General features: G+C 44.0%; 1 protein-coding gene across 2 annotated transcripts in view; it reads right to left on the bottom strand.

Annotated features, from left to right (window-relative positions):
• The window catches only part of PLPP1 (phospholipid phosphatase 1), a 54252-nt gene extending 30299 nt beyond the window's left edge, over window positions 1–23953 (bottom strand). The window contains exons 1-2 of one of the 2 annotated variants that reach the window (XM_026037415.1): window positions 23872–23953; window positions 9988–10142 (exon numbers count right to left, since the gene is read on the bottom strand). In XM_026037415.1, the coding sequence (XP_025893200.1) occupies window positions 9988–10142; window positions 23872–23929 (213 nt within the window). In that variant the 5' untranslated portion in view covers window positions 23930–23953. The remainder of the gene's footprint in view (window positions 1–9987; window positions 10143–23871) is intronic. The other variant, XM_026037421.1, reaches the window with a different exon arrangement.
• Between the last annotated feature and the right edge of the window lie 67 nt (window positions 23954–24020).

Raw genomic sequence — 24020 nt, 5'->3', positions numbered from 1 at the left:
AGCTGCTCAGGCTGCTGCTACTGCCACTTGGGCTCGTTACTCCTGTATGGTGCAGGGAGCAGCAGTTGCCTCTCTGGTCTGCATTAGGATCAGGACAGAATAAACAAACTGCATTTCACCAGAGCAGAGAGGGGGTGTCCAGGAAGCGTGAGCACAGAGGTGGTTCGAAGGAGCCGGGGGCAAGGAGGAGCCCGMGAGCCCAGGCGCACACACGCACACRGTGCCCTGGCTGCCACACACACCGGGAGGCTCCCTGGAACAATGTGGTCACTGCACATGCCCYGCAACCTCAGGGCACACCGTTTATTCYATTCTCCTCAACCAAAAGAGGAAGCCTGGCGCTCAATCTAAGCTCTGCAGAGCACGTAAGGTTAAGGTGACTGCGTTGGTGCTACTGTACCTCAGGCTGCCAGCACTCACTCAAGGATGCTGAACAGCAAAGTTAAAGCAGTTCAAAACAGGATACAAATTCCTACAAACAAGCAGAGTTGCATTTTTAAACCCTGCATTCTCTGTTCCTGAAACAGTCTACAAAATCTGTTTGCATATGGGGACGAATACTCACTCTAAAGAACAAATGTAGGGGAAAGGAAGAAAGAGACAATGTTCAAAAAGAGTGAACATCTTTAATTTCAGATTCAGAATAAATTCATTATAGAATTATATTAATTCAGCTGTACGGTGTTCAAGTGGAGCTTTAAGTTCAGCAACATCACCTAAAAACACAGAGCTATTTAGATATAGACAGGAATCATGAACTGCACCCAGAAATTCTGCTCCCCCAGACCAGGAACAGGCAGCTGACAGTTCAAAGACTTGCTACAAATTTTGTTCCTGAGATCCTGCAAAAGTGATGGTGTAACCAGAGCTTCAGCCCTAGGCAAGGAAGAACAAACAACAAACTAACAAAGCTCCTGCAGTAAAGGCTTTCATGAAGGGGKCCCTTCCGAAGAGGCAGCACCACGCCACAACCAAATGGCTASTAGTTGTTGAGAGCGCCCAAGCATTCCAGACAAGCATCTTGCATAAAGGATCAAACATGTTTCGTGCCATAAAATCAAGAGCAGTAACCCCCCTCCCTCTCAAAGTAGTCCAAGAACTTGGCACGGGGCAGCGGCACCGTTTCCAGCCCCGTGTCAAAGGGCTSATTCACAAGCTCGGTTGCCAGCGTGAAGTCCTCCGAGCAGGACTGCACAACCTGCCCATTCCCACCAGAAACCTGGATCCCAAACAGCTGCTTCTTTCTTGGCAGGGGAGGGGAAGGGAGAGGGTGCACAGGCRGGGAAGGAAGAAAAAAATAAAGCAAGTGTTTCCCTTCTGACAGCATGAGGAGCCCGGTTTTGAAAGAATCCTGCAGGCCAGCCTTACTTCTGCCCTCTTTCTGCGCAGCTGTATGGCCAACTCCTTAGTTGTTAGCTCCTTAGATAAGCTGTAGTACAAATAAAATTAAAAAAAAATAGTAATGAGCACACAGGATGAGGAGGAGTGATTTTTGTCACTATAAACAGTGTTGAAGTGCAGTCTTACTCTATAGAGAAAAATACATCAGAGCAAACTGCCTCCCTCGCTTGGCACGCATCCTAAYGTGAGGACTCAAGAGCGCTTCCTGCAGAAGGATACACTTTTAAGGCCTCCAGAATTATAGAACAAGGTGTATGTAAATAAGAGTAATTCTGCAGATCATTTACTGCTTTAGAGTAGGTAGTTTTAATTAGTGAGCTGGAGCAGGTGCTTAAGCAGCAAGCTCACCTCAGCACACAGCCTTGCTGCTTGCTCTGCACCCCAGGCCCTGCCACGGGCACGTTACTGGCTCTGCATCACCCTTTGTGAAGGTCTGTTCTATGAATACTTGCACTTGGGCTTCTTTTCTTCAGCTCCTCCCACCCTCCCCTGGTTGTTTCAGGGTTCTTGTTTGTTTGGGCGCTGGGGAGGAAGGTGGAAACAGTMGCAAGTTCCAGGAGTGCTGAACATTTTTGTGTGTAATTACGGGCTGCTAAACCAGAAGTGCCTAACAACAGCTGCAGGGAATGGAAGCTCCTGCTCTAATGGGTGTCCAGATCTGCTCTAAGCAGATTTGCAAGAGGCTACTTGAAATGTGTGCTCATTCTTCAGCAATATTCAGAATATTCTGCCAGAAAATAGAGCCTCGAATTATTTGCAGTACCTTCATATATCAAGGCCATGCAATTGGAATAGCTAAGTAAGCAGTCCAAAGTTTGTGGTTTTTCTTTGCTTTTTAAGCAAGTAAGAACAAGCTGAAATAAGTTATTAAAAGGCATTCTCTTTCATAATTTGTTTCCATCTCATTTAGCCTATTTGAAACCCGAAACCCTTTGCTCTAACCTWAAAAAAAAAAAAGAAAAAYAGTATTTACAGGCTCACTGTCCAGTACATCTTTGACTTGGAACACTTGACTGTTCTGTTAYCTTCTCCAAGTAATTTTCAACCTCCAGTATTTGAGGACTCTTCTTTCTCTTCCTGGTATCTCTCCACCCTTTTTAGACCAAGGGACAGTATCTTTCTATCATCCGAGCTAGATGCCCTACACTGATGGCTACTTCTTTGAGGAATAAAGTAGGTTATAGCCTGTTTCCAGAGAAGAACCAAGGCCTCATTGCCCAAGAAGCATCTTCATCTAGTTACTCTCCCACAGACTACACTACTCTCTGGGTCTACCAAAACTATAAACAAYACGGTTAAAGACCTTGCTTCCAGAGGGAAATGCCAGGTAGTCTTGAATACAAACATAAGCACACACTATATATAGTTTATAAACTACARGCATAAGGAAGGATTCTGATCTTCCTGGAATACAGCTCTTTAAAGCAGTATCATTGAGAGAAAATAAAGTATCATGTCATCACTTGTGTCTAGCAGGCATGAAACAGCAGCACTGGGTATGAAACAAGCACTTGTTCAAGAGAGCTTGGGGAAAACAGTAAGTCTATAGCTCGAGATCACCCTTTTGATTGGTATTATCCCAAATACTAAGATGATCTTATGAAGAGTTGGCAGAAGTCATAAAGAGCAAAGCAACCTTGAATATGCCAGTTGCAAAACTGAGAACAGCAGGATAAACGTGACTTAGGTGAGAAAGCAAGACTTCATTGACGCACTCAGGCAAAYTCTAGATATCTACATGGCTGGAAATATAACAGCTCATTCAAAGAAGCTTCAACACAAGCTTTATTTATTTATTAAGCAGTCTTACACAGCTAAACTAAGTGTTCAGGTTCCCCCAACTGCTTTACAGATTTAAAGAGCAATTCCAACAGTCACTTCTTGTCTTACTTGCACAGGACACTTCAGTACTAAAAGATCATCTGTTCTATGAATCTTTAAAATAAAAATCTTAATTTATAGAATTTCTAAACTACATCATTTCTTATTTACCATTTATTCAATCAGAAATTGAGCATTTACGGTCAGAAATGCCATCAACTCAGTCCTGACTTTCTGATGAAAAAATCTTGGTGGTAGATGCCTGCTATCCCTCAGAACATGTACCATATAGGACATCTAATGTACTACTCAAATGCCCACAGCTCAGCTTGGCAAGTGGGGAGTGGAWGAGGGAAGGCAAAATCACAGGGAGCAACAGCAGTTCCTATGGTTTGTGGCAAGTAGGGGCACAAGGGAAACCTGCAGGGCGTTCAAGCCCTTGCCTCCCCACCCGGTAACGCCAGCAGGGAGACGGGACACAAGTGGGTTTGCTTTTGTGTTAAGTGGGGAAAGGGCAAGCAGAGTGACTGAGGTGAGGTGAATGAGGAAAAATGTAAACTCTCCAATCACAGGGGCACCACTTAGCATGTTACTTATATTTCACACTGACATGGCGATTTCAAGAGGGCAGCACTGTAGCAGATTTCCTATGATATCTAGCCCTGTTTTGTAAGAGGTATCACCGGAAAAAATATCTCAGATCATATTTGTCTTCATAATGGTACAATCATCACTAGTGTTCAACTCAAACTCCCTCAAAACAGCTGGAGAAAAAGTYGTAACAGCAATTCACAGATTTTACACTTTCCAGCTAGAAGCCTTAGCCACCTAAACCAAAACAGCTTAAGAGCAGCAAGGATATAYAGCTGCTGATTAGTAACATTAGTCACACATTGCCCCTCTGTCAATTARAAAGATCTTTTTCTCCAAATTGCCATATTCCCCTAAACAAGCTGCAAAATCAGAGGGCAATACCTGGTACAATAATAAGAATCAGATGTGTACACACAAGCACAAAAATAAAAAAATAAATCAACCACAGCATTAAATAGTGACTGAAGAAAGCAGACTGTCAGCAATGCCATGGTGTTAAGTACTTCCCATATGATAATAATAATAATWAGCATCCCTGATGGGAATCCCAACRTAGGTTCACTCGGGATTAASTGAACTGCAACAAGGTGAAGAGGTGGCCTAAAGGGATGATGAGAACACGTTTGTTAAGAGAAGGATTAAGGTCAGGGTGTGGGGGGAAAGAGGTTACCAGCAGGGTAATCTCCAGGATCAGGTCACCAACTATATTCGTGCATAACAAGTGGAAGACAGTGCTGACAGGGCAGGCAATTCCTTGACACAGTGGAAGGGCTGGGACATCCAGTTCTTCCTGAAAAACAATCCTAAAGACTGAAGCAAGAGAGCAGATCTGAGTATCGCTAAGTTCAGAGTCATGGACTTGGAGGTTAAACTCCTCAGATGACCTGGGAACTTGTCAGTTCAAAGATAGATGGGGGGAAATAGTTTATTTATGGCTGTTGTACAGTAAAAACAGCTCCATTAGACAAGCCTTTTGCTGAAGCATTAAGATTTTCAGCCAGCTTAAGAACACAAGGCACTGTCAAGAGTTTCCTCCAAAATGGCATTCACCAGAACCCACAAACACATTCACGTTGGAACTCATCTGTCAAATGCAGAACAGGCAAGGACTGGGGAGGCACGTTCTTATCTAGGAATGTAGCACTAGAAAACCTGAGCTTTGCAGTTTAGCAGGACASAGGTGTTGTAAATGACCTAGCTACACAGCCAGCGGGCACCAGAAAGAAGAGCTGCACTCGCCCAAGAACAGGCACTGGACAGCCCCAGGCACAGTTCTTAGATGAAGCTATTCCCAACGACATACAGGAGCCTCTGAAAGAACCTTCTGGTCAGAGTACAGGAGGGATAAGTGTACTCTCATACAATAATGAACCCATAGCTGAAATAAGAAGCATAGCATGCTTTTCCAAGAGCCTGATTCATCCGGTCTATTACATTAGACTTCTTCACAAGCTGCTGCAGTTCCTGACTGATTATAATTTAATTTTTCTGCAAAYACCAAATGCAGCCCTGGTCTATTTCTTTCCCAGTTCCTACCCTCTATTAGTTTTCCTCATCCTCCATGGGCATGACACTGCTCTCAGTCATGGCACTAAAAGCTGCTCACCCCCATAGCCCATAACCACTCAGGTTCTGGTATTTTACCCACAGCCCATAGCCCATAACCACTCAGGTTCTGGTATTTTACGCACAGCTTTAGAGCCATAGCTGCTGCCTTCCCCACAAAAGGCATCACCTGACATTCACCTCTATTGAATGTCACTTGCCATGTGCGTGTCCAGTCCCAGGCGTATCAGGTTCTGCGGTCCTAGGAGCCATCCTTTCTCTTTGCCAGCTTTGCTACCTCACTGTACCCAGGCCACTTGGGATAAACTGAATAGACAGACTCCTTTGAACCTTTACTTGCTGCCTTGCTCTCCCACCACTGCTGGAAAGCTTTACGTCTTACATTTCAGTTACCCACTTAAGCATATAAAGATTCTCCCTCTAATTCCGTGATGCTAATTCCTAGCATTTTAGTAAGATAATCATTTAAAGCTACAGATCTAAATAATGAGGTTTATTTTTTTAATGTTATTTTAGTCTGGAGATTCCTTCCTCCTCCTGGTCTCATTTCCCACCATTACCGATCAGCCACCGACACAGACATTCATTCTAGGAGAAGATAAGTGTATTAGAGAGATTAGGAGGGCAGAATTGATGAGTACCAGGAAACGCTTGAGGTGTTTTGTACAACAAAGCTTTATACATCTATGCTCAAACACTAGGAAGCATCTTTTTTTCCACCAGAGTTGAGCAATGTATGTTTAAAGACTTTTTTGCCTTCCTCTTAGGTCTCCAAAAATCCATCATTTTCACTTATGCAATGCCAGCTTCATTCATAAGATCAATCTCTCTGCATAGGTATTCTCCTAATTAAGGATGAACAGTAAGATTATCTGGTGACCCAGAGGAAAGGCAAGCAAAGAAGCAACACAAAAAGGATCCTTTTTTCCTTCCTTCCTTTACTTGTTTTTCCCAGTGCCCATCTGGGGCTTCTCACATGGTCCTTTCCCCTGCCCTTTCCCCAGAGCCCTCTGACTCAAGTCCAGGATGCCATCAGCCTGTTATCAATAATCAGTTATCAGTAAGTGGGTTGGACACTTGAGAAAGGGAGGAATTCACACTTCGACTGCTCCTCTGCTTAGAAGCCTTTAAATATTTAAGTTGCAATTGCCTCTCCATTTCCCTCAGCTCCTTTCGATGCCTCATGCACTATGCTAAGTAATCCCTTCAAAACTAATTCAAAGCCCCAGTGACAGCTTGTCCTCTTAGAGTTATTAGCGAGCTTCATTTAGCGCTTTAAAAGCCTTTGTTCCAAGTTCCTGCCACTGTCAGGCTGCCAACTGTTGTGCTCAGTTTCTTATCCTACGCTCTTCATCACCGTATTAGTAAGCACATCTGAAAAATTCCAGCATCCAGGTTGAGACTTTTAAAGCTTATTTAAAAAGAAATAAAATTGCAGGAGCTTGGTTATTACTTGGTAAGGGTTATTTGTATTGAAGTTATAAAATTGGAATCGGTGCTTCTCAGCCTTTTTGTCATCTAATTTCAAATCAAATTGTTCAGCACAGTCTTGCTATGGAACGGAGTGAAGCTGGGCCAGAAAACTGCCTGCAGTTTAGCATGGGCAGCAGCTTTCAGCCCTGCAGCACTGCTCCCACCCAGGAGGTATCTATCGGYTTAACCAAAGTATCAGTATTCGTACCAGTTAGCAAATTAACGCCCAGTAGATTAATTTTGTAGTCTGGTATGAGATCAACATTACCCAAAATTGAAATCAGAACTACGAACTAGGGACAATAAAGTTATGGCATGACTGCAAACATTGAGGTACATATCAATTAMTACAACAGCCTTAAACAGGCTTCATGACTGTCCCCTGCTTTATCAGTCTTTACCAAAGTAGCAGCTATTTTTGTCTGAATTAGCCCAATAGGTGCTTGCCTCCTCAAAAGCAGCTAACTTGCAAAACTGATCCTGCTTGTAAACATTTTTTTTTGTTTTGCTTTTGAAAGAACAGGCAGAAGAAGCAGCAGATGGTCTCCCAAGTACTATCATTCTTATCACTATTATTAGGAAGAGTTACAATCAGAATGTTTATAGATGCAGTAAAAAGCCACATTCCTGTGAGCATCAGGCCTAACRCGTCATAGGTCAAAACTGGCAGAGGAACAGAGCTGCTGGGTCTCCTTAGGGAAGGCATCAAGCTACTGGAGAAATCAGCCTTTGCCAAATCAAACCAAGCCTCTGTTTTTTTAAAGGAGAAGACATGACATGACCACCTCAATGTATTTTTATATGTCTTATGTCTTCATGGTGGAAAAAGTCCAAATACAGCCTAGTGATTCCTTTCAAAATACTCAAGTAACCAATAAGTAACCTAACTTTGCAACCTATAAGGACATTGCCCCACTATGTGCAGTGTGTTAAGGGAGTAATCTTTTTATTCCCCTGTGGAAAAAAAAAGAGACTCATTCAGGGGCGGAGGGGAAGGTGGAAGTATCAGATGGATCTTCTCGGCTATGTGAACTGCCAGTCATGTCACAGAGACAGGCTGCTCAGAACAACGGCCTAAAGAGATTCGGTTCTCCAGAACACTTCTCCTAGGCCTCCAAAAATAACAATACAATGAAAAACATCATGCTTTTTCAACCAGACACAGGAAACAGTTATGAAGTTTGAGCAGTATCATACTATGAAGTATGTTCATAGTACGAACTATTCAGGAAAAGAATAGTCACGAGTTTCTTTCCCAGGGATTTCTTGCTTGCTAAGAAGTGATGGTAACAGACTTCAGGTCTTACAGTTTTATAYGGCATAGCTACAAACAGAACTGTGGTTTTCAGGAGCATATGTGTGTATTTTCCCTTTAGAAGAGCCTTGCAAGTTTCTCTAGCATGTTCCAAAGGCTGTTCATCTTCCTCGATAACAAAACAACGTTAGCACAAAAGAGCAGTTTATCAACTCTTATTTGCTTCGTATTAGACCATATGGTTAGCATCGATTCCTTCATGAAGATGCCTGATCTTTTCAGAGAAGCTTTAGGTCACAGTGACATTGATTAGGGAGGACATGATCACAGTTATATGTTCAACAAGCCTCATAAGCCAGCCAAGGTCCCTGCTGAGGGCAGTTGCTGGAAAATACTACTAAAAACTTCTCTTGACTTGGAGGAAGTCTTAAGCCTCCACTGAACTAGTCCAAAACAGGAACTGGACTGAATTATCCGACTGTCCTATGTGCAGCCTGATAATTTTCTCCTTCCCCTGTGAATAGAGGCAAGGCTGAAACTATATTCAACAGGAGTTGAATAAAGCCTCAGTAATTTGTCAAACATATCTGACAGGCTAAAGTCTAAGCTGTCAATAGCCACAGAAGACACCGGATTTAAGCTGTGTGGCTGTTCCCTCTTGCAGGGGAAGAGGGCTTAAGAATGGCCTGCAGACACCCCTCAGAACTGAAGACAGACCCATTCCTCTCCTCTTCCACATTCCAACACGGAAATATAAATTCCTTTGGAGTCTCAGTGGTTTCCAAAGCAAGATTCCCCCCTCCCCTTTCCACAAGGCATGTCTTTAGTTTACTTATGTCCAGCAGTAAACTTCATTATTCTCAGGAAGTGATGCTTTGCAAGGTTGCTCATTAGTTAGAGACCACATTAGCTCCTCAAATTTGGACCCTACCCAGCAGATATCAGATTTGTTGCACTAATGTGCCAACGTTTTAGGGGGAAAAAAAATCTAAGAAAAGCTGTTTAGCTCCATATATTATCTTCCCCTCTTTCCCATCCCCCATTAGACACCAGAAAAGCCCATGTTATTTGTAAGGTTTTTTAAACATCAGCTTGAAGAAAACTGATCTGGATAACATCTACTCTTACAACAGAGCTACAAACTCTTTAGAAATATTAACTCTTACAACGTGGAAATCCACAAGTTACTGCTACGACTGTTTTTGGATTCGCYGCACTCTGACAGGCAGTATTTCTGCAGAATCCACACGGCGAGGAGAAAAAAAAAATCATGTGATACTGARAACAGTGAGTCCCTTTTGGACAAGCAACTGAGTTTTCAGCCTCTGAATCCCATGGTGGAGGGTTTAAGAAGTCACCATGCCTTTTTTTAAGTTGCGAAGTGCTTTTACTCCAAATTAAATGAATTTCTGTAGAAAGTTCACAGAGGGAACATACATGAATTGCAGTTTTGTGTGCTCCACTACAGCGGAAATGTTAACATCTTAAGTGCTCTATCAGACTAAACTGTTCTGAGCAAGACATAGGAGCATTTCATAACATTTATGGAAGTCAATAATATTCCTTCCTCCCCCATCAAACGTAAAATCCTAGGCCAAATATTATACTTAAAATCCTCTTTCTGCTCCTCAAAAAACAAACAAACAAAACAAAAAAGTATTAGAGAAATTAGAGAACAGGCAATTAAGAGATTAGTTCTAGATTGTATCTGCAAACTGAAAGTAGCAGAACACCTTTCACATGCATAGGACTGCAKAAAAATGGGGTTTTGTCTTCAACGCCTCTCTGAGAGCTGTCAGGCACAGGCACAGCACTGAGCTCTCGGAAGGCGCAGCTTCGACCCCCATCCCCAAACTGCCTGGAGATTAGCTACTTACAGAGAAAATGGGCAGGGTGAACCCCACTGTGTAGAGGACAGTGGATGTGATGGTACTGTCATGGAACGGATACTTGATGCTGTCATCATTACAGAAAAAGCCTCTCTGATACGGTTTTATTTTGGCCAAGTTTAGAACACCCAGGGGTAAGCCAGCTGTTGGGGGAAGGAAAACAAAACAGAGATACATGTTGTTAAATCAAAATTCACTTTTAAACATGCATGGAGGAAGCTATGAAACATGCAAAACTTCAGATTTGCCAGGCCAGAGCAAATTAATTATCATGCAGTGCACATGCTTACCAAACCCTTCGTAAAGAAGTTTGTCTTGTACCATGGAAAATGTGATGTCACCCACCAAATACAGAGATTAAGGAAGTGCAGAGTTCATAGTTGTTTCATCAGCACAGAGAGTTGCCACATATTGAACCCAGATTATGCCCAAGAACCCGAAATACCACTCACACAGCTGGCTCGCTACAGAGGGCAGACCACTGCTGTGCCCTCCTCCTCCTCTCCGTCAYCACCACCCTGAGACACCGGCTCCTACCTGCATTACTAGCCCTGTTCTAGACATGAGGGTGGCCACTGGTTACAGAAGACCTTGTGACACTCAGACTATTCAGAGTGAGGAAGGCAAGGTGTCATGCAAGAAGTCTTCATGCAGGTGAAGGGAGCAAGACAACGTCAGAGACACCAACAGGAAAAGTGGACGCTGAAAAGGACTGCATCTCGGAGTAACAAGACTCACTCTTGGAGTCTGATTTACAGAGGKTTTTTTTTTTCTGCATTCAAATAATTGTTAACMTTGGTAACATCAAAAGGGGCATTTCAGCTTCTGAGTACAAGTGCTAGCTTGCTGAGTACACACTGGTGCATTACTCTATTCCTTCTCTTGCAAGTTAATCTTCATTACACTGGAAATCAAGACCAAAGGAAACCAAGACCTCTGAAAATTATACTCAAAGCAGAATCAACTGGAGAACAGATATTTGCAGGAAGAGTGCTCAGGAAACCTGAAATTGTCATTTTATACTTYATTCTCCCCTTTCTACTACCCCAAACCAAGCAGCGGATCGACAATACAATTTTCAAAGCAAAAGTTAGATCCTTGATTTAAAACACAATTAAAAGCACTGCATCTTCTCCAGTATTCATGCATTATGCAATTCTTCATATAGATACTCTATATGCAAATACTGAGGTTCAGTGTCAGGTGCAATTACTGAAGCAGGAGAGACTGCAACTGASATACAAGCAGGGTACTGCACTCACAGCAGTCATGTTGCAAACGAGTTCTTCCCTTGGGTAGACACAGCTTCTGTTTTGGTAACACTTGCTAAAACAACACTACCGGATATTCAAGCACCTCATGTTAGGTCACATCTTAAGATGCTCAAGAACCTCATTTCTAAATAGTTTGTTAGCAGGGATGAGGCGAAACGGCGGGGTGTGATGAACCGCAGCCCCTCACACATCCCCTAGGGCACGGGAAMCACGTGCAGCTCCAGCGCTCGCAGCTTGCAGGACAGCAGCCCAGTCAGGCAGTCACGTTTCAGCAGCAGGACAGCATGAGACTCCCTGTCCGTTCACAAGCAGCCCACATGCCCAACACTGCTCCAACCTCCCTGCAGCCTTTCCAGGCTGTCAGCAGCCTCCTATGACACAGACAGGAATCTGCTCCACTGAACACCTGCAGTCCTCAAGAGCTGCCACACTTGACCCCCCAACAGCTGGGCACAGCGATGCAGCCCGGCACCCGAGCAGATGTTTAACATCTCACACGGCGCTGCTGCAAGTGGAACTACATGTGCTCAGCTTGAAGCCCAAACCTTGCAGCGAGAGATTATGCTACAGCTTTGACTCGCTGACATCTACAAGGGCATCCCYGCTCCTGCAGGGAGGAACGGCTCCGAGCTTGACAGAGCGCACGTGCCAGAAGCAGCCCAAACACATGCAGCCCCTTGCGTATGGGGGAAGCCCCAGGGAAGAATGTGAGTTCAGTGAGCTCCAGACGTGCTGTGGGTTTGCACGSCTGCAGCCAATGTTCAGCCCTCCTCAAGGCCACAGCTAAATTCCACTAACGTAAGTCAGTCCACGCTTCCTGTCTTTACCTCTGACATTCCACAGCCGCACTCAGGATATGGGATTGTCAGAGCTACTACCTACTTGATACACTTCTGTCTCCTCAAATAGGCCACTGGATTATCATATGTGGAAATACCACAGCCTCAAAGTTCATTGCAACAGCAGTCTGGGTTTTGCAGTTGATCTCCTAGCAGAGAAGTATCTCAGCTCTCCAAGAATCACCAAAAAGTGTTATTCCTCAGTGGGTTTACTTATTTACTTATTTATTTTTACATTTCAGTGTTTTTGTTTGCTTGGTGCGGAGGAAGCAATGTTTGGAGGTTTCAGCTCATTAGGAGCTGATTTAATTCTTACCAGCTGCTGAAACATGTCAAGTGCTCTGCATTGAAATCAGAACRTGCCCCAGCCATTAGTTCCAAACATCACAGAATTCTTCACTCACAAATCCCATTTTTTTCTGCCAGCAAGGTGCACGGATGTACAACAACAAGAGGGTTATCCCACTTTTATGGGTCATGCATTTTCTCAATGAAGATTTCTTGAAGAACTGGAAAGGGGCCACTGCATGAAAGTGCAGGTACAAAAATACCTAACAGTTTGACAAGGAGTATTTTAAGTCTACAACCAAAACAAACTCTGTTTGAATATAAGTTTACCTTGTTGGGTAACTGCAGTAAGGGGGAATGACTCATCTTCTAGTTCAGTTCAGACAGAAGCTAGAGAGCACTTTATTTTTAACTAGGGGCATTAATTTTTCAGTTCAGCTGCTGACACAGCATGTACTAGGGGCTCCTTTTTTGTAAGACTAAGAGGAGAAGACRCAAGATACCATTTAAGCTTTCTCTCTCACTGAGCAGCCTTCTTCACAGAAGTTTGTTTGAAAGAATTAGTTTGTGAGAACTTGTTCATAACCAGCTTTTTGTTTTCCTGGTGCCACTGCATTTAAATAACCTTTCTCATAACATTATTATTCCTTCCTACATTCTTTTCATCGACAGAAAGAGTATTTTTATTATGTCAAAATGATTTGACTAGATTTTGCATTCTTCCAAAATYGCTTTTGTTAGCATAGTGTATATGGCCTCAAGTTGTAATTAAGAAACATGCTTTTACTTTTAACCTCGAGATACATATTAAGAGCAGGGCTGAAGGGGAGGGCAGCATTAATGAAGGGGTCAGGTGAGGACACTTGCACAGAAGTGCCTGCCAAATTTGCTTGTGTAGCCCACAGAAAAACAATATGAGAAAATGAAATTGGGTAATGAAAGTCACTCACCCATCCTATACTTATATAACTAGGCCTTCTCACAGCAACCAAGTGAGGGACCGTTTGCCAGCAGCTGAGTAGCTCAGTTCAGGAAACAGTGTTTTGTTGAAGTGACCATATTTGCCTATATCAGCTATTAGCATTTTTATTTTTAACAGTGTTGCTCATTTTACAGGGCATGAGGACAACAGTTAGTATGTGTAAACTKGAATCCTGAAGTTTCTGTTATGACAGGAGCAACAAACATTAKTGTATATAATAATATAAACCAGTACCAACATTAAGTGCCAAGTACCTCCCTGACCTTTAAGGCTGCGCACGGACCTGCTGACGAAGGGRCATATTCAGATCCATGAATTTCTGTAGACTGGAGGAAAGGACGGGGGAGATTYAGCAATAGATTACAAGGCTACAAGTCAAAAGGCAGCCTTCTAGACAAACTCTCATGGCCACCCTCTTCACAAAGCACCTCTTTCCTTTTACCTAGCCAGCAGCAACCAGATAAGAATCAGAAGAGCCTCCTGAAGGGAAATTCATTCCTKAAAGTAAGTTAATCATTATTACTCATCCCCCTAAACAAACAACCTCCAACTCTTTTAAGAGACTGTTTCTGAGGTCCCACATGCTCCAGACTCACCAGAATGGAGTTGGAGCTCCTCATTTTTTTCCTGCTATATTTTGCCTAATTGATCTAGGCAAGGACTAGATCCTGGGCCATTTTCCTAGTTAGCAGCTAGAGACAAGCGATGGTCCTCTGGGAGTGATCTGGTCTCTCCCCCTTTAACTACAGAGTAGGGGGAGATCCCACAGCAAAGTGCTATTCAGGTGAGATGCCTATTCGGGATTTTGAAAAGGAGCTCAGGGAATCCTGTCTGCTGTAACATTCAGGCAAAGAGACTGCCCAACTCAAAACACTACAGAAGTAGAAGAGGATAAAAGGTTGAGGTTTGAAAACTTCACCTAGCAAGGAAGTATAAGATGGAGTGGCAAAAAAGAAGAGAAGAAAGGAAAGCAGAAGAGCTAAAAAAAAAAAAAAAAAAGTAAGCCAAGATCTGAGTGCCTAAGCAGAGGCTGAAGGAAAGAAACACTGGTAACACTTTTGGCTAGAACTACTAAGAAGAAGGCAAAGCATGTTTGCAGAAAAAGAAGTTAAGCCAGTTAAACATTACACAGGGCTATGCTGATAGATACCACAAGAAAGTTTCCAACTAAAATTTTCAAGTTCAAACCAGGTGTTGCATAGTTTCCTTAAAAACCCACAGACAATTCACAATAATATCAAGAACTTCCYGGGAATCGTAGTGTAATTGGTGCTGGACAGCGCGGCTTGATACAAAAGGTAGAAAGCATAGGGTGGGAGACCTAGGGAAGAAATTACTGTTAAGACTACCGTTCACCCACAAAAAAAGGATTGCCAAGAGATACAACAAGGCAGGAGGTGGAAAGTCTTTTGCAAAAAGTCTGTATCATTAAAAAAAGTTTATTTTCCTATATTTTATTAAACATGAAGCATTTAAACAGATGAAAGTCACAGGAAAGTAAAYGACATTCCACAACTTAACCTACAAACAGAAGTGCAGTAAAAAGGTCATATAGTTTGGTGTACAGTGCATGTAATAGAGCACTGCTACCTTGACTTGTGGCATTTGTCAAATTTGTAACTGTAGAGTTAAGTGCTTAAGTTAAAGTATAGGGGCTTTGATTCTGATACTGCGGTGTCCACTTGGTTTTACTAACAAGCCACATGGGATATTTTTATCTAAATAGACAAAAAAATCCTAGTGTTTACAGCTGAATTAGTCTCTGTTACTGCTGGCAGGGCTGCTGCAATATTTCAGAGTGGCAGAGACCGTTGTTCAAAAACAGACAGTGTCAGGGTCTGAAAATACTCTAGGCTCTATTTATAATTTAGGAACTTTTTCCTCTAATGTCTACAAACACAATTTTAGCAAGGTCTTCCACTTTAAGATTATTTGTTACATTTTATAGCCAAAAGATTCAAGTCTCCAACTTGCGTGTATACATACAAGATTCAAGTTTCCAACTGCATGTATACAATACTATCTGCTTTAGAATTAAGTACAGTACTTAGAAATATGTTTTCCACTTTTGTATCAGCCATTTTAAGCAGCTCCAAGTATTGCACTGCTTTATTTTTTGTAAACATCCTTCAATTAACCCAAAGGCCCCTTGGATGTGAAGAAGCTGATGAATCCTCGTTTGGGATTCCGGAACCTGCTGTTTAGCAAACCTCTTGTGAACCCTTTCTCCAGCTTCGAGATACACTATACTCCCACCTAGTCACTAGTCAGGGACCAGGTCTCCTTTAAATGAAGGATGTGCCATGTCTAGACACTGGCAGCAGGCTAGTGCCTTTAAAACAAAGGAGATAATCAAGCTATGTAGCTAGTTAAAAAACAAATGAGATAATCAAACTCTGTAGCTAATTAGCAACCCCTGGTCTGTTTCTGTCTGTGCAACCTCCTCCTTTATGCTCACTAAACTCACAAGCGAGAACTAGGCAAGCAAAGATCTACAGGATTAACATAAGGCTGAGAAAAGTAAATACATTTATCCAAGTCAGACAAAAAAAGTTAAAAATACCACTTTCAGCACATGATGCATGGCACAGAAAGCCAATGTGAATCTCTTCACRAAAGACATTCGTTTCCAACTAGGTTAGTGGGGAGGAGGGATGCCAAACAGGAGTGGTCACTTCTGTCAGAGAAGCACAGTCTTTAAAAACAGGTCAGTTGTTCAGCTAAGTGCTGCTCATTGAAGAGGTTTTCACACTTAGTTGCTTATTTAAAAAATGATGCTGGGAAATATCCCCATATCCAGACAAATACTGTCATTCTGAGCCATACTTYTACAGCTGGTAATTACTACTGAGGGCAAGGGAGAATCGAGATTTTCCTACTCTCACGCAAGTATTTTGGCTTTTATTTTTGGCCAGGACGAGCGCGTTTGCTTTTTGGCTCAGGTTGGAATGTGCAATGTGGGGTAAGAAGGTATGCAAGAGATCCAGAGGAGCAGCATGGGGCCGGGTTCACKCTGCTGGAGGTGGCTGCGAGCCTCTGCTGAGGCAGACAACGACTTTACTCTGTGGCAAAGCAGAGGTGCGGAAACRTTTCTTCCAGGAGCAAGACGGACAAAGAGAAATAGTGCCAGAATCAACACCTCCCAGGCAGGAGGAGATTGTAGAATCGGGGATTACAGGAAGCTGTTGCAAAGAGGGAAAGGAGGTAAAAATGAAGAACTGTTCAGAATTGCCAGTTAGTGAGGGACAGATAAGAGATGAAGATCAACAGATAATTTATTTGCAGTACCCAAGAGTGAGCAGCTAAGAACTCACCTCCCACTAGCAGCAGCCCACAAAGCTGCCTTATCCCCCTCTTTAACCCCCAAAAAAGAGACAAATATTTTTAACGGCAGCACGGTGATGCCTGTGACCAGGCCAGAGGCTGTGCTAAGCTGCAGCAAACAGCAGAGGGGTAGCTAAAAGACTAAACCACACTCTAACCTCAGCTTAGAGCGCGAGGCTAACACTAGCTGCCTTGTCTCCGGGCCTGCTCCAGCGCTTGCAGCGAGAGGCTCATACAGCGCAAGGAGTTGGATGCAGGTTGCAGATGATGCTCTGATCGAGTCCCAGGCTCCTTTTGTTTCTGCTAATGGCAGCTATGGGAGAGGGGAGCACAACATGACCACCACCTGGAAGCTGCTGGCCCCTCTCTGCCTGCTAATTGCTCTGCTTACAGGTCTGATCAACAAAAACCAGCCCTCACACTAATTACTAAGAGGCATGGGGGGAAGAAAGGCAAACAGGGAAAGTAAAAGAAAAGGTGAGAGAGTTATGTCACTACAAGCCTTTCTATTTAGGAAAGAAGATAAATATTTACCACCTGTAGTATAGTGCACCATGTGCAGGCCTGTGTGCACTGTCAAAGGCTTTGCCTGGATTATAAAGAGAATTAAAAACCCACAACTAAAAGCCTCATATACACACCCCAGGATTAAGCTCTTCTACAAACCCCTGCGCATGGCACTTAGGGACAAGGAAAACAACCCAGCAAGAGAAACTCAACTATCAGGTTCAGCTGCTGGCAAGACAAAGGGCAAGTTCTTCCCCTGCACTTAAGTTCCATTTAGAATTCATGTCCATAAAATTTATATTCTTTCCATTTTAATCTTTGTTTCATAGGAGTAAGCAGGGAAGAGATCTTCAGAGTATTTCACCTATAATTAAATACCTTGACCTGAAATTAAACTCAGCCTCTACACAGAGGCTAGGCTATTAACTGTTAAGAGTGCAAGTGATCTTGTCCAGGGCAACTTATAAGCAAAGTGTTTTATTTAAGCAAACAGTTTTTAACAAAACCAGGTCTTAAAAGTGGCAGTACTGCAGAGGGAGCAAGAATTCCCCTAAAACTGTAAGGGGCCAGGTGTATGACAAGGCGTCTCAAAGCATTCTCGTGCGCACAAGGAATTTTCACTGTTGGGGGAATGCTTTTCTCCTGGTAAACGGAAGGCTGGAATGAGCAACAGCAAGTAAAGAGCGTGAGCTCTCTGCTGAAGTGAGGTCCAGGTAGAGCTAGAAGGCAAACAAGATAAGGCCCTGCATTACCAGCAAAGCTTTTGTATTGCTTTGAAGGCTGGTGACCTCCAAAAGGTTTATTCACTTCAAAAAACACTTTTGTGCTTTGTGTTTCTTGATACTTGAATACACCAAACAATGCCACAATTTAGAGAATCTTCCCATGCTTGTAAAACAGGGCAGATGCAGCTTTCCAATTCCATTGGGAGTCATCAGCATTTATCCGTGATATTAGTTTCTAGGTATTAATGACCAGATAAGTCATTTTTCAGCAATGTAACTGCAGTTTCAGGATGAATAAGTGTGCAATGAACTAAAGCTAAGAGAAAGCCTGGCAGGGGGTTCATTACCTCACCTGCAGCACCCTGTAACCATCACTGCATTGAGACAGCTCCTGAGTAAGGAGCCAAGGACACAGAAACAAGCCATTCCAAGACAGGATGCCCTGACTTAACCCACTTGCCCTCCTCCCCTCTTTTTAAGAAGATCTGCACACAGACGCTTTATTTTCCTGTTGTCAAATTCTGAGATGCCACATGAACAGAGAAAGACAAGAAGGTTAAGGTACAAGCATAATCAAAGTACCTTCATTCATTTCTGAAGCCAAAGTGCTTCCTGGTTACAGCTTTTGAAGCGGTAACCAGTCAAATATAAAATATAGTAGCCAATCAATTATTGCTTCTTATCAAGGCAGCTTTATGTAATAATTTTTTTTTTGAAGAGTATACCAAATGGGATTCTTATTACTTCTGTGTCATATTCTGAAAAAGCAATGTATTGGAGGCTAGCTTCGCTATCAATATGAACGTGATTAAGATTAGACCCAGCTATGCTTGTAGGGTTCATGGACCTGAGAATCTGGCAAAAAGACATGTTTAAAGTTTAAAAGACGTGATGAGACCTGACCCACAGACCATGGGTAGTTCTGTGTCTATGAGATCAGTCTCACAGCCTGGAAAGGAAAATTATAGAAACTGGGTCAACTCATAAGCAGTTTATAATTAAGCAAGAGAAAATAAATAGAAGACCCTTAATCTAAATGGCCAAATGTTCTCACTTCTTCAGGATATGTGTACTTGAATTTAATCTTTGTCACATAACTGGGATAGTACAGACTTTAGGGCCCATGTTTACTTCATCCTCTTCCTTTCTAAAATAGAATGTGGCCCACATCTCACAGAAGGTCACTGCACAGCCCTCTATACTCTTTAATTCTCATATTCATTAATAGGCTTATGATTTGGTGCTAGAAAGTGTGTTGATTAAAGTAACATTGAATTCCTAGTGTTTGTGCATTTTTCAGTTGTCAAGATTCAAGTGTTCTCCTCAATTAAACTCCAAAGAGGAGCTTCATTTAGGAGATGGGGGTGAGGGGAATGGACAAAAAACCAAAATGACAAAACCAAACATGAATGGAGTTGGCAATATGTATACTTATACCAATAAATGTCTAATCTACAGACCTAGAGCCACATTTCTACAGGTAGCATATTCTGCCAATAAGCTTCTAAATTCTGTTCAGCACCTCAAAAAAACTCAATCCAACTTTGCTTTGCTGTTTTAGTTCTCCTGAACTAGTTCTAATGAGCTCACACCAGTTACACGAACCTACRTGAGGTCACTTGGCAGACTGAAACGTTTAGCAAGTCCCTCATCATTAGGTTGGCTTCTCCTCTTGCGCTCCTGCCAAATGGGGCTGCAAACACATCACAGATAGCGACTATTGCTCCTTGGGCTTCTCAGCAGCACCAGGCTGGGCATTAACAGAACTACTCAACTCTTTAGGCCAGGACTATGATTTCCAGATTGAAAAATAAAGATGCTTCTGGCAGGACAGAGTTTAAACTATGAAACTTAGAAGTCAATCCATTGAGTCAGCTCATCGTAAGAACAGGAAAGTCCTAAAGCAGCCTCAAGATTAAAGCAAGACCTCTTCAGCTCTGAGAAATAAGCCATTATCATTGAGGTAATACATAAAAAAAAAAGGGAGGGGGTCAGAAGGCCCTTCCTTCCCATCTCCTTAAATTTGGGACACCACACACAAGGCTACTGTCATGAGAATCATTGCAAGAGCTTCTTATTGCAATGAGGGTTGCCCAGAGTACAGAACACACTGACAGAAGTGCATGGCAAAGTGAGGGCCTGCCTGCTAGCTTTGARCAGTGCCCATTTGTGACGGATTTGTCACTCACCCCCGCCACCACTCGCTCCATGACACCATTAAGCGCAGAAGTCCCCAGTTGAAGCTTTCCGTAAAAGCTTCCTAGGCAGCTGAGGGATTCTCCACCCAGAGACTCTCTCCATAAGGGGAAGTGAATGCTGCCAAGGGAACAATTTTACAACAAGAGTACTAAATCCCATGCATTTAAGAAGAGTGTGACAGGGAAGACCTCCTGTTCTAGGTGACAGCGCTTCCAAAAGGCTCAGAGTAGCCTTAGTGAGTATCCTCTTGGGGCACCTGGCACACAGCATGACTTAAGGACAAGCTGCTCTTGAGCCTCTTGAAACTTAGTCTTCCTAGTGCATGAGTTCATAGCTATCAGCATCCACATGACGTGGAAAATAAGGAGAGTTGCACATGTGAGTCACAAGCAATAAGGGAGGGTGTTCCTGAATTAGGACAGTCAGAAAGCACCAACCCACATGGAACAGGCCTTGATACTGGTACTAGGACTACTGCCTTAGCAGGGGGACTAAGATCACGGTGACTGTCACCTTCAGTGGCCAAGACAGTCACCACTCCTGAAGGAAGAACAGCATCTAAAACAAAAGCCTCATCCCAGGTATATAAAGCAATCTGGCTTCCTCACACTCCCACATCACATACTAGAAAGAGATACCAGCAGATTTACCCATTTCACACACCTTYGTTGACTGTTTAGTCTATTGCCCTGTATCACACACTGCTCTCAGACAAAAAAACTGCAAGGTCATATTTGAAGCTAGTTAACCAATTGTTGAATATGTCTGAGTTCATATTTCACAGGCTCTTTTTTTGAGGCCTGAAATTTCTCCCTTCCTTCCTCAAAAGTGGGTTCACAGCCAATCTGAACTTACTGAGGTTAGTTAGGCCTGCCACAATCCCACCTCCCACACCAGCCTCGCAAGTTTTTCCTTCCTCTGCTTTTTCTGCACTGGTGTCATTTGCAGTTCAGGGAGCCAGAAGACCCAAGCAGGCAGTTCTACCACAGAGGAACAGCTGGTTAGGAGGCAAGTTTTGAGTTGCTTCTTGCATCAGTACAGGATAAGTGCAGACCGGGAGGAGGGAGGGAGCCACAAAATCTCTGCTTACCTACCACACAGCTTCACAGTAATTCTTGCATTAGACCAGCAACTACTCAAAACACTGACAAACACTCCTTCACTACTTAAATTTGTGTTAAAAAAAGACAAAACAAAAGGCACTATTCTTTTCTATACCTTGTGAGACTTCTGTTTTGTTGCATGCTTCCACTCAAACTAGGAGATGAATTGCAACAAAGAGACCAGATTTGAGTTGGGAGGAGTCCAGCTTCATAACAAGTATTTAATCACTGCTCTAGTCACTCCAACAGAACTTACTTCAGAGAAAAACTGTATTTTCCAATTCATCCCATGGATTTCCAAGTCATTAATCTGATTTAGTCTTAATGAAAGCTCAGTGCAAGTGAAATGTGTTTAGTTCTTTCACTCAACATAGGCTAAAGCATCACAGATTTTTCAATTCTGTTCTTCAAACTGTTTGCTTACTTGCTTCAATGAGAGGCACCCATATTCCCCAGTAAGGCAACAGATATACAAGGAGGGGGCAGACACCTGACACAAGCTAAGCAGTTCAGTTATTCCAGCAAGCAGTTAGTTTTCACATGACAGAGTAGAATAATCAATAAGAACTCAAGTCCTAGAATCAGAATAACACACAGTTAAACTGTTGTATAAGGTGACAGTCCTAAACACCTACAGTAAGGCAGGCAACAGTCTAAGGATACATGATAAAACCYCTGCCATCATTCCATTCATCCTTTCCAAAGAAGGTAGGAAAACCAGAGAAATTTATGGCTTGTCTCTTTCAGTTTGAGATTACTAGTTTCATGCTCACACCTATATCAACTGAGCAGGAAAGTAGAATCATTTGGTATTAGATACAGTTTTCGCTTGCAGGTCACTTTACTTGGGCAGCTGCCTTGGTCTCTTAAGCAGATAGCAAAGCTGAAAGAGGTARGAAAAGTGAGATTTGAAATACAATAAGGCTACAGCTTACTTAAAAATAACAACAATAGTAAAAAAAAATTAGACAAAGCCTCACATTATTCTACAGACTTGGCTCAATCACGTGCAAGGTAGGAAAAATAAGATTTTAGTCGTACATGTGAAGTCTAGCCTATTCTTACATTAAAATATTCTGACTGGGCTATAGCRTCACTGCAAGCTGCAATTCAGTGTGCTTGAAGCCACAGGTGTCACTGAGCTTCACGCACTGGCTGCTTTTTCCCCTACTAGCAGTAAGGAGCGAGCCAGCCCAGGGAGAAGAGGACACAGGCTCTCTAGAAGCTGCATCYAGCCACTCACTGCTATCAGCGCGTTACTCCACACGCATGGCATTTGTTCTGGAATGCYGGCCAGCTGCAGGGAGGCAACTCGCAGGCGGGAGCGTCCGCCGCCCTCGGCAAGGTAACTGCTGCTCACGTGTCCACGCCGAGGCCAGAGACCTCTGCGGCCAAGGGGAGAGTTGGAAGCAGAGCCGTTTGAATGATCAGTAACCAACCTAAACATCTCCATATCATGTTTGCCAGGCAGGAAAACGTTACACCTACTTGTTTGATAAGCAAACATCTGAAAACCAAAGTCATGTAATACTCTGAGATTCACCAGGCAGCAGTCACCCCTGCTCTTTACTCTGGACCCAGAGGTGCAGGCAAGTCRCAGCATTTTACGTGAAGTCTCCTGCTTGGGTGAATAGCCTATATCCCTATCTAGGGCCAACCACTAATCAACAGTTCACACTATTACCTGCTCTTCCTACAGAGACAGATGCTGAAAGAGGAGAGGTTACCAGCGTGCTGTTAGCTGGGCTGGTGGAAGGAGGCGCTTGCAGAGCTTTGCTTCTTGCAGGGGTTCGAGGTAGGACTGTCACTGCACTGGAGTCCCAGCTACTGCACAGGGAACACGCCTTTGCGGGTTCCAACAGCTCTCCTAACCCAGACACCACATTTTACACCAAATCTCAACCTAAAACACGAGYATCAGGGAGACCACACACAATTCAAAGGTTTAGCTCAAGCTAAGCTGGGTCTTCTCTGCTCCGTAACACAGAGYGCATCTCTGCCGCTATCACAGTAGGATGAAGCACGCTTTCTATGGGGGCTGCCATTCCCAATGCTTCCCTTGGCAAAGCTTTCTGAACCATCAAAAATTAATGAGTCTCAAGACCTCAACACCACCAACACCTTCCTTCCTGATGTGGACTTGCCAGAAAGAGCCTATTAGCTTASAGAAGAGAAAGAAAAGGAAGACTATATTCCTAGCTCTCGGTGACGAGGCAGCTGCAGCTCGGATCCCTGCACTTCTCTCCCCTGGCTCCCGTCGGGGCCAGGACCCTGCCGGAGCGCCCACCCCACGGCAGCCCCCGCTGGGCCGCCCAGCGCTGCGCGAGCCTGCCGAGGAAGGGAGGAGCAGCCCATGCGCTTCCTACGGGGCGCGAGCCCGCCCGAGGCGGCGCGGCCCGCGGCGGCCCCGGTGCCCTGAGGGGCGGCAGGCAGTGACCAGATCCCTCCAGGTGCGGGGCTGCCCCCGGGGGCGGTGAGAGGCAGCAGTGGAGCCCACGCACGCACACGCACACACACACAGAGAGGGGCGGCCGCGGGGCAGAGCGGGGCGGGAGGCGCCGCGGCCGCCCGGCAGGACAGGGAAGAGGAGCATGCGGTAACGCGGAGCCCCGGGAGGCGCCCGGCACCTACCGAGCAGCACGCAGAGCACATCCAGCGCCACGAACGGCAGCCTCGTCCTGTCAAACATGCTGGCGCCGGCGGGCGCGGCGCGGGGGCGGCAGGGCAGGGCCCGGCGCAGGGCAGCGGCGCTGCGAGCCGATGGCGCCCGCCCCGCCGCG

Source organism: Nothoprocta perdicaria, unplaced genomic scaffold (genome assembly GCF_003342845.1).
Source record: "Nothoprocta perdicaria isolate Ctin4 unplaced genomic scaffold, notPer1 scaffold_1, whole genome shotgun sequence".
Classification (NCBI taxonomy): Eukaryota; Metazoa; Chordata; class Aves; order Tinamiformes; family Tinamidae; genus Nothoprocta; species Nothoprocta perdicaria.
The sequence above is the reverse complement of the archived record's forward strand: the minus strand, read 5'-3'. Positions and strand labels throughout refer to the sequence as shown.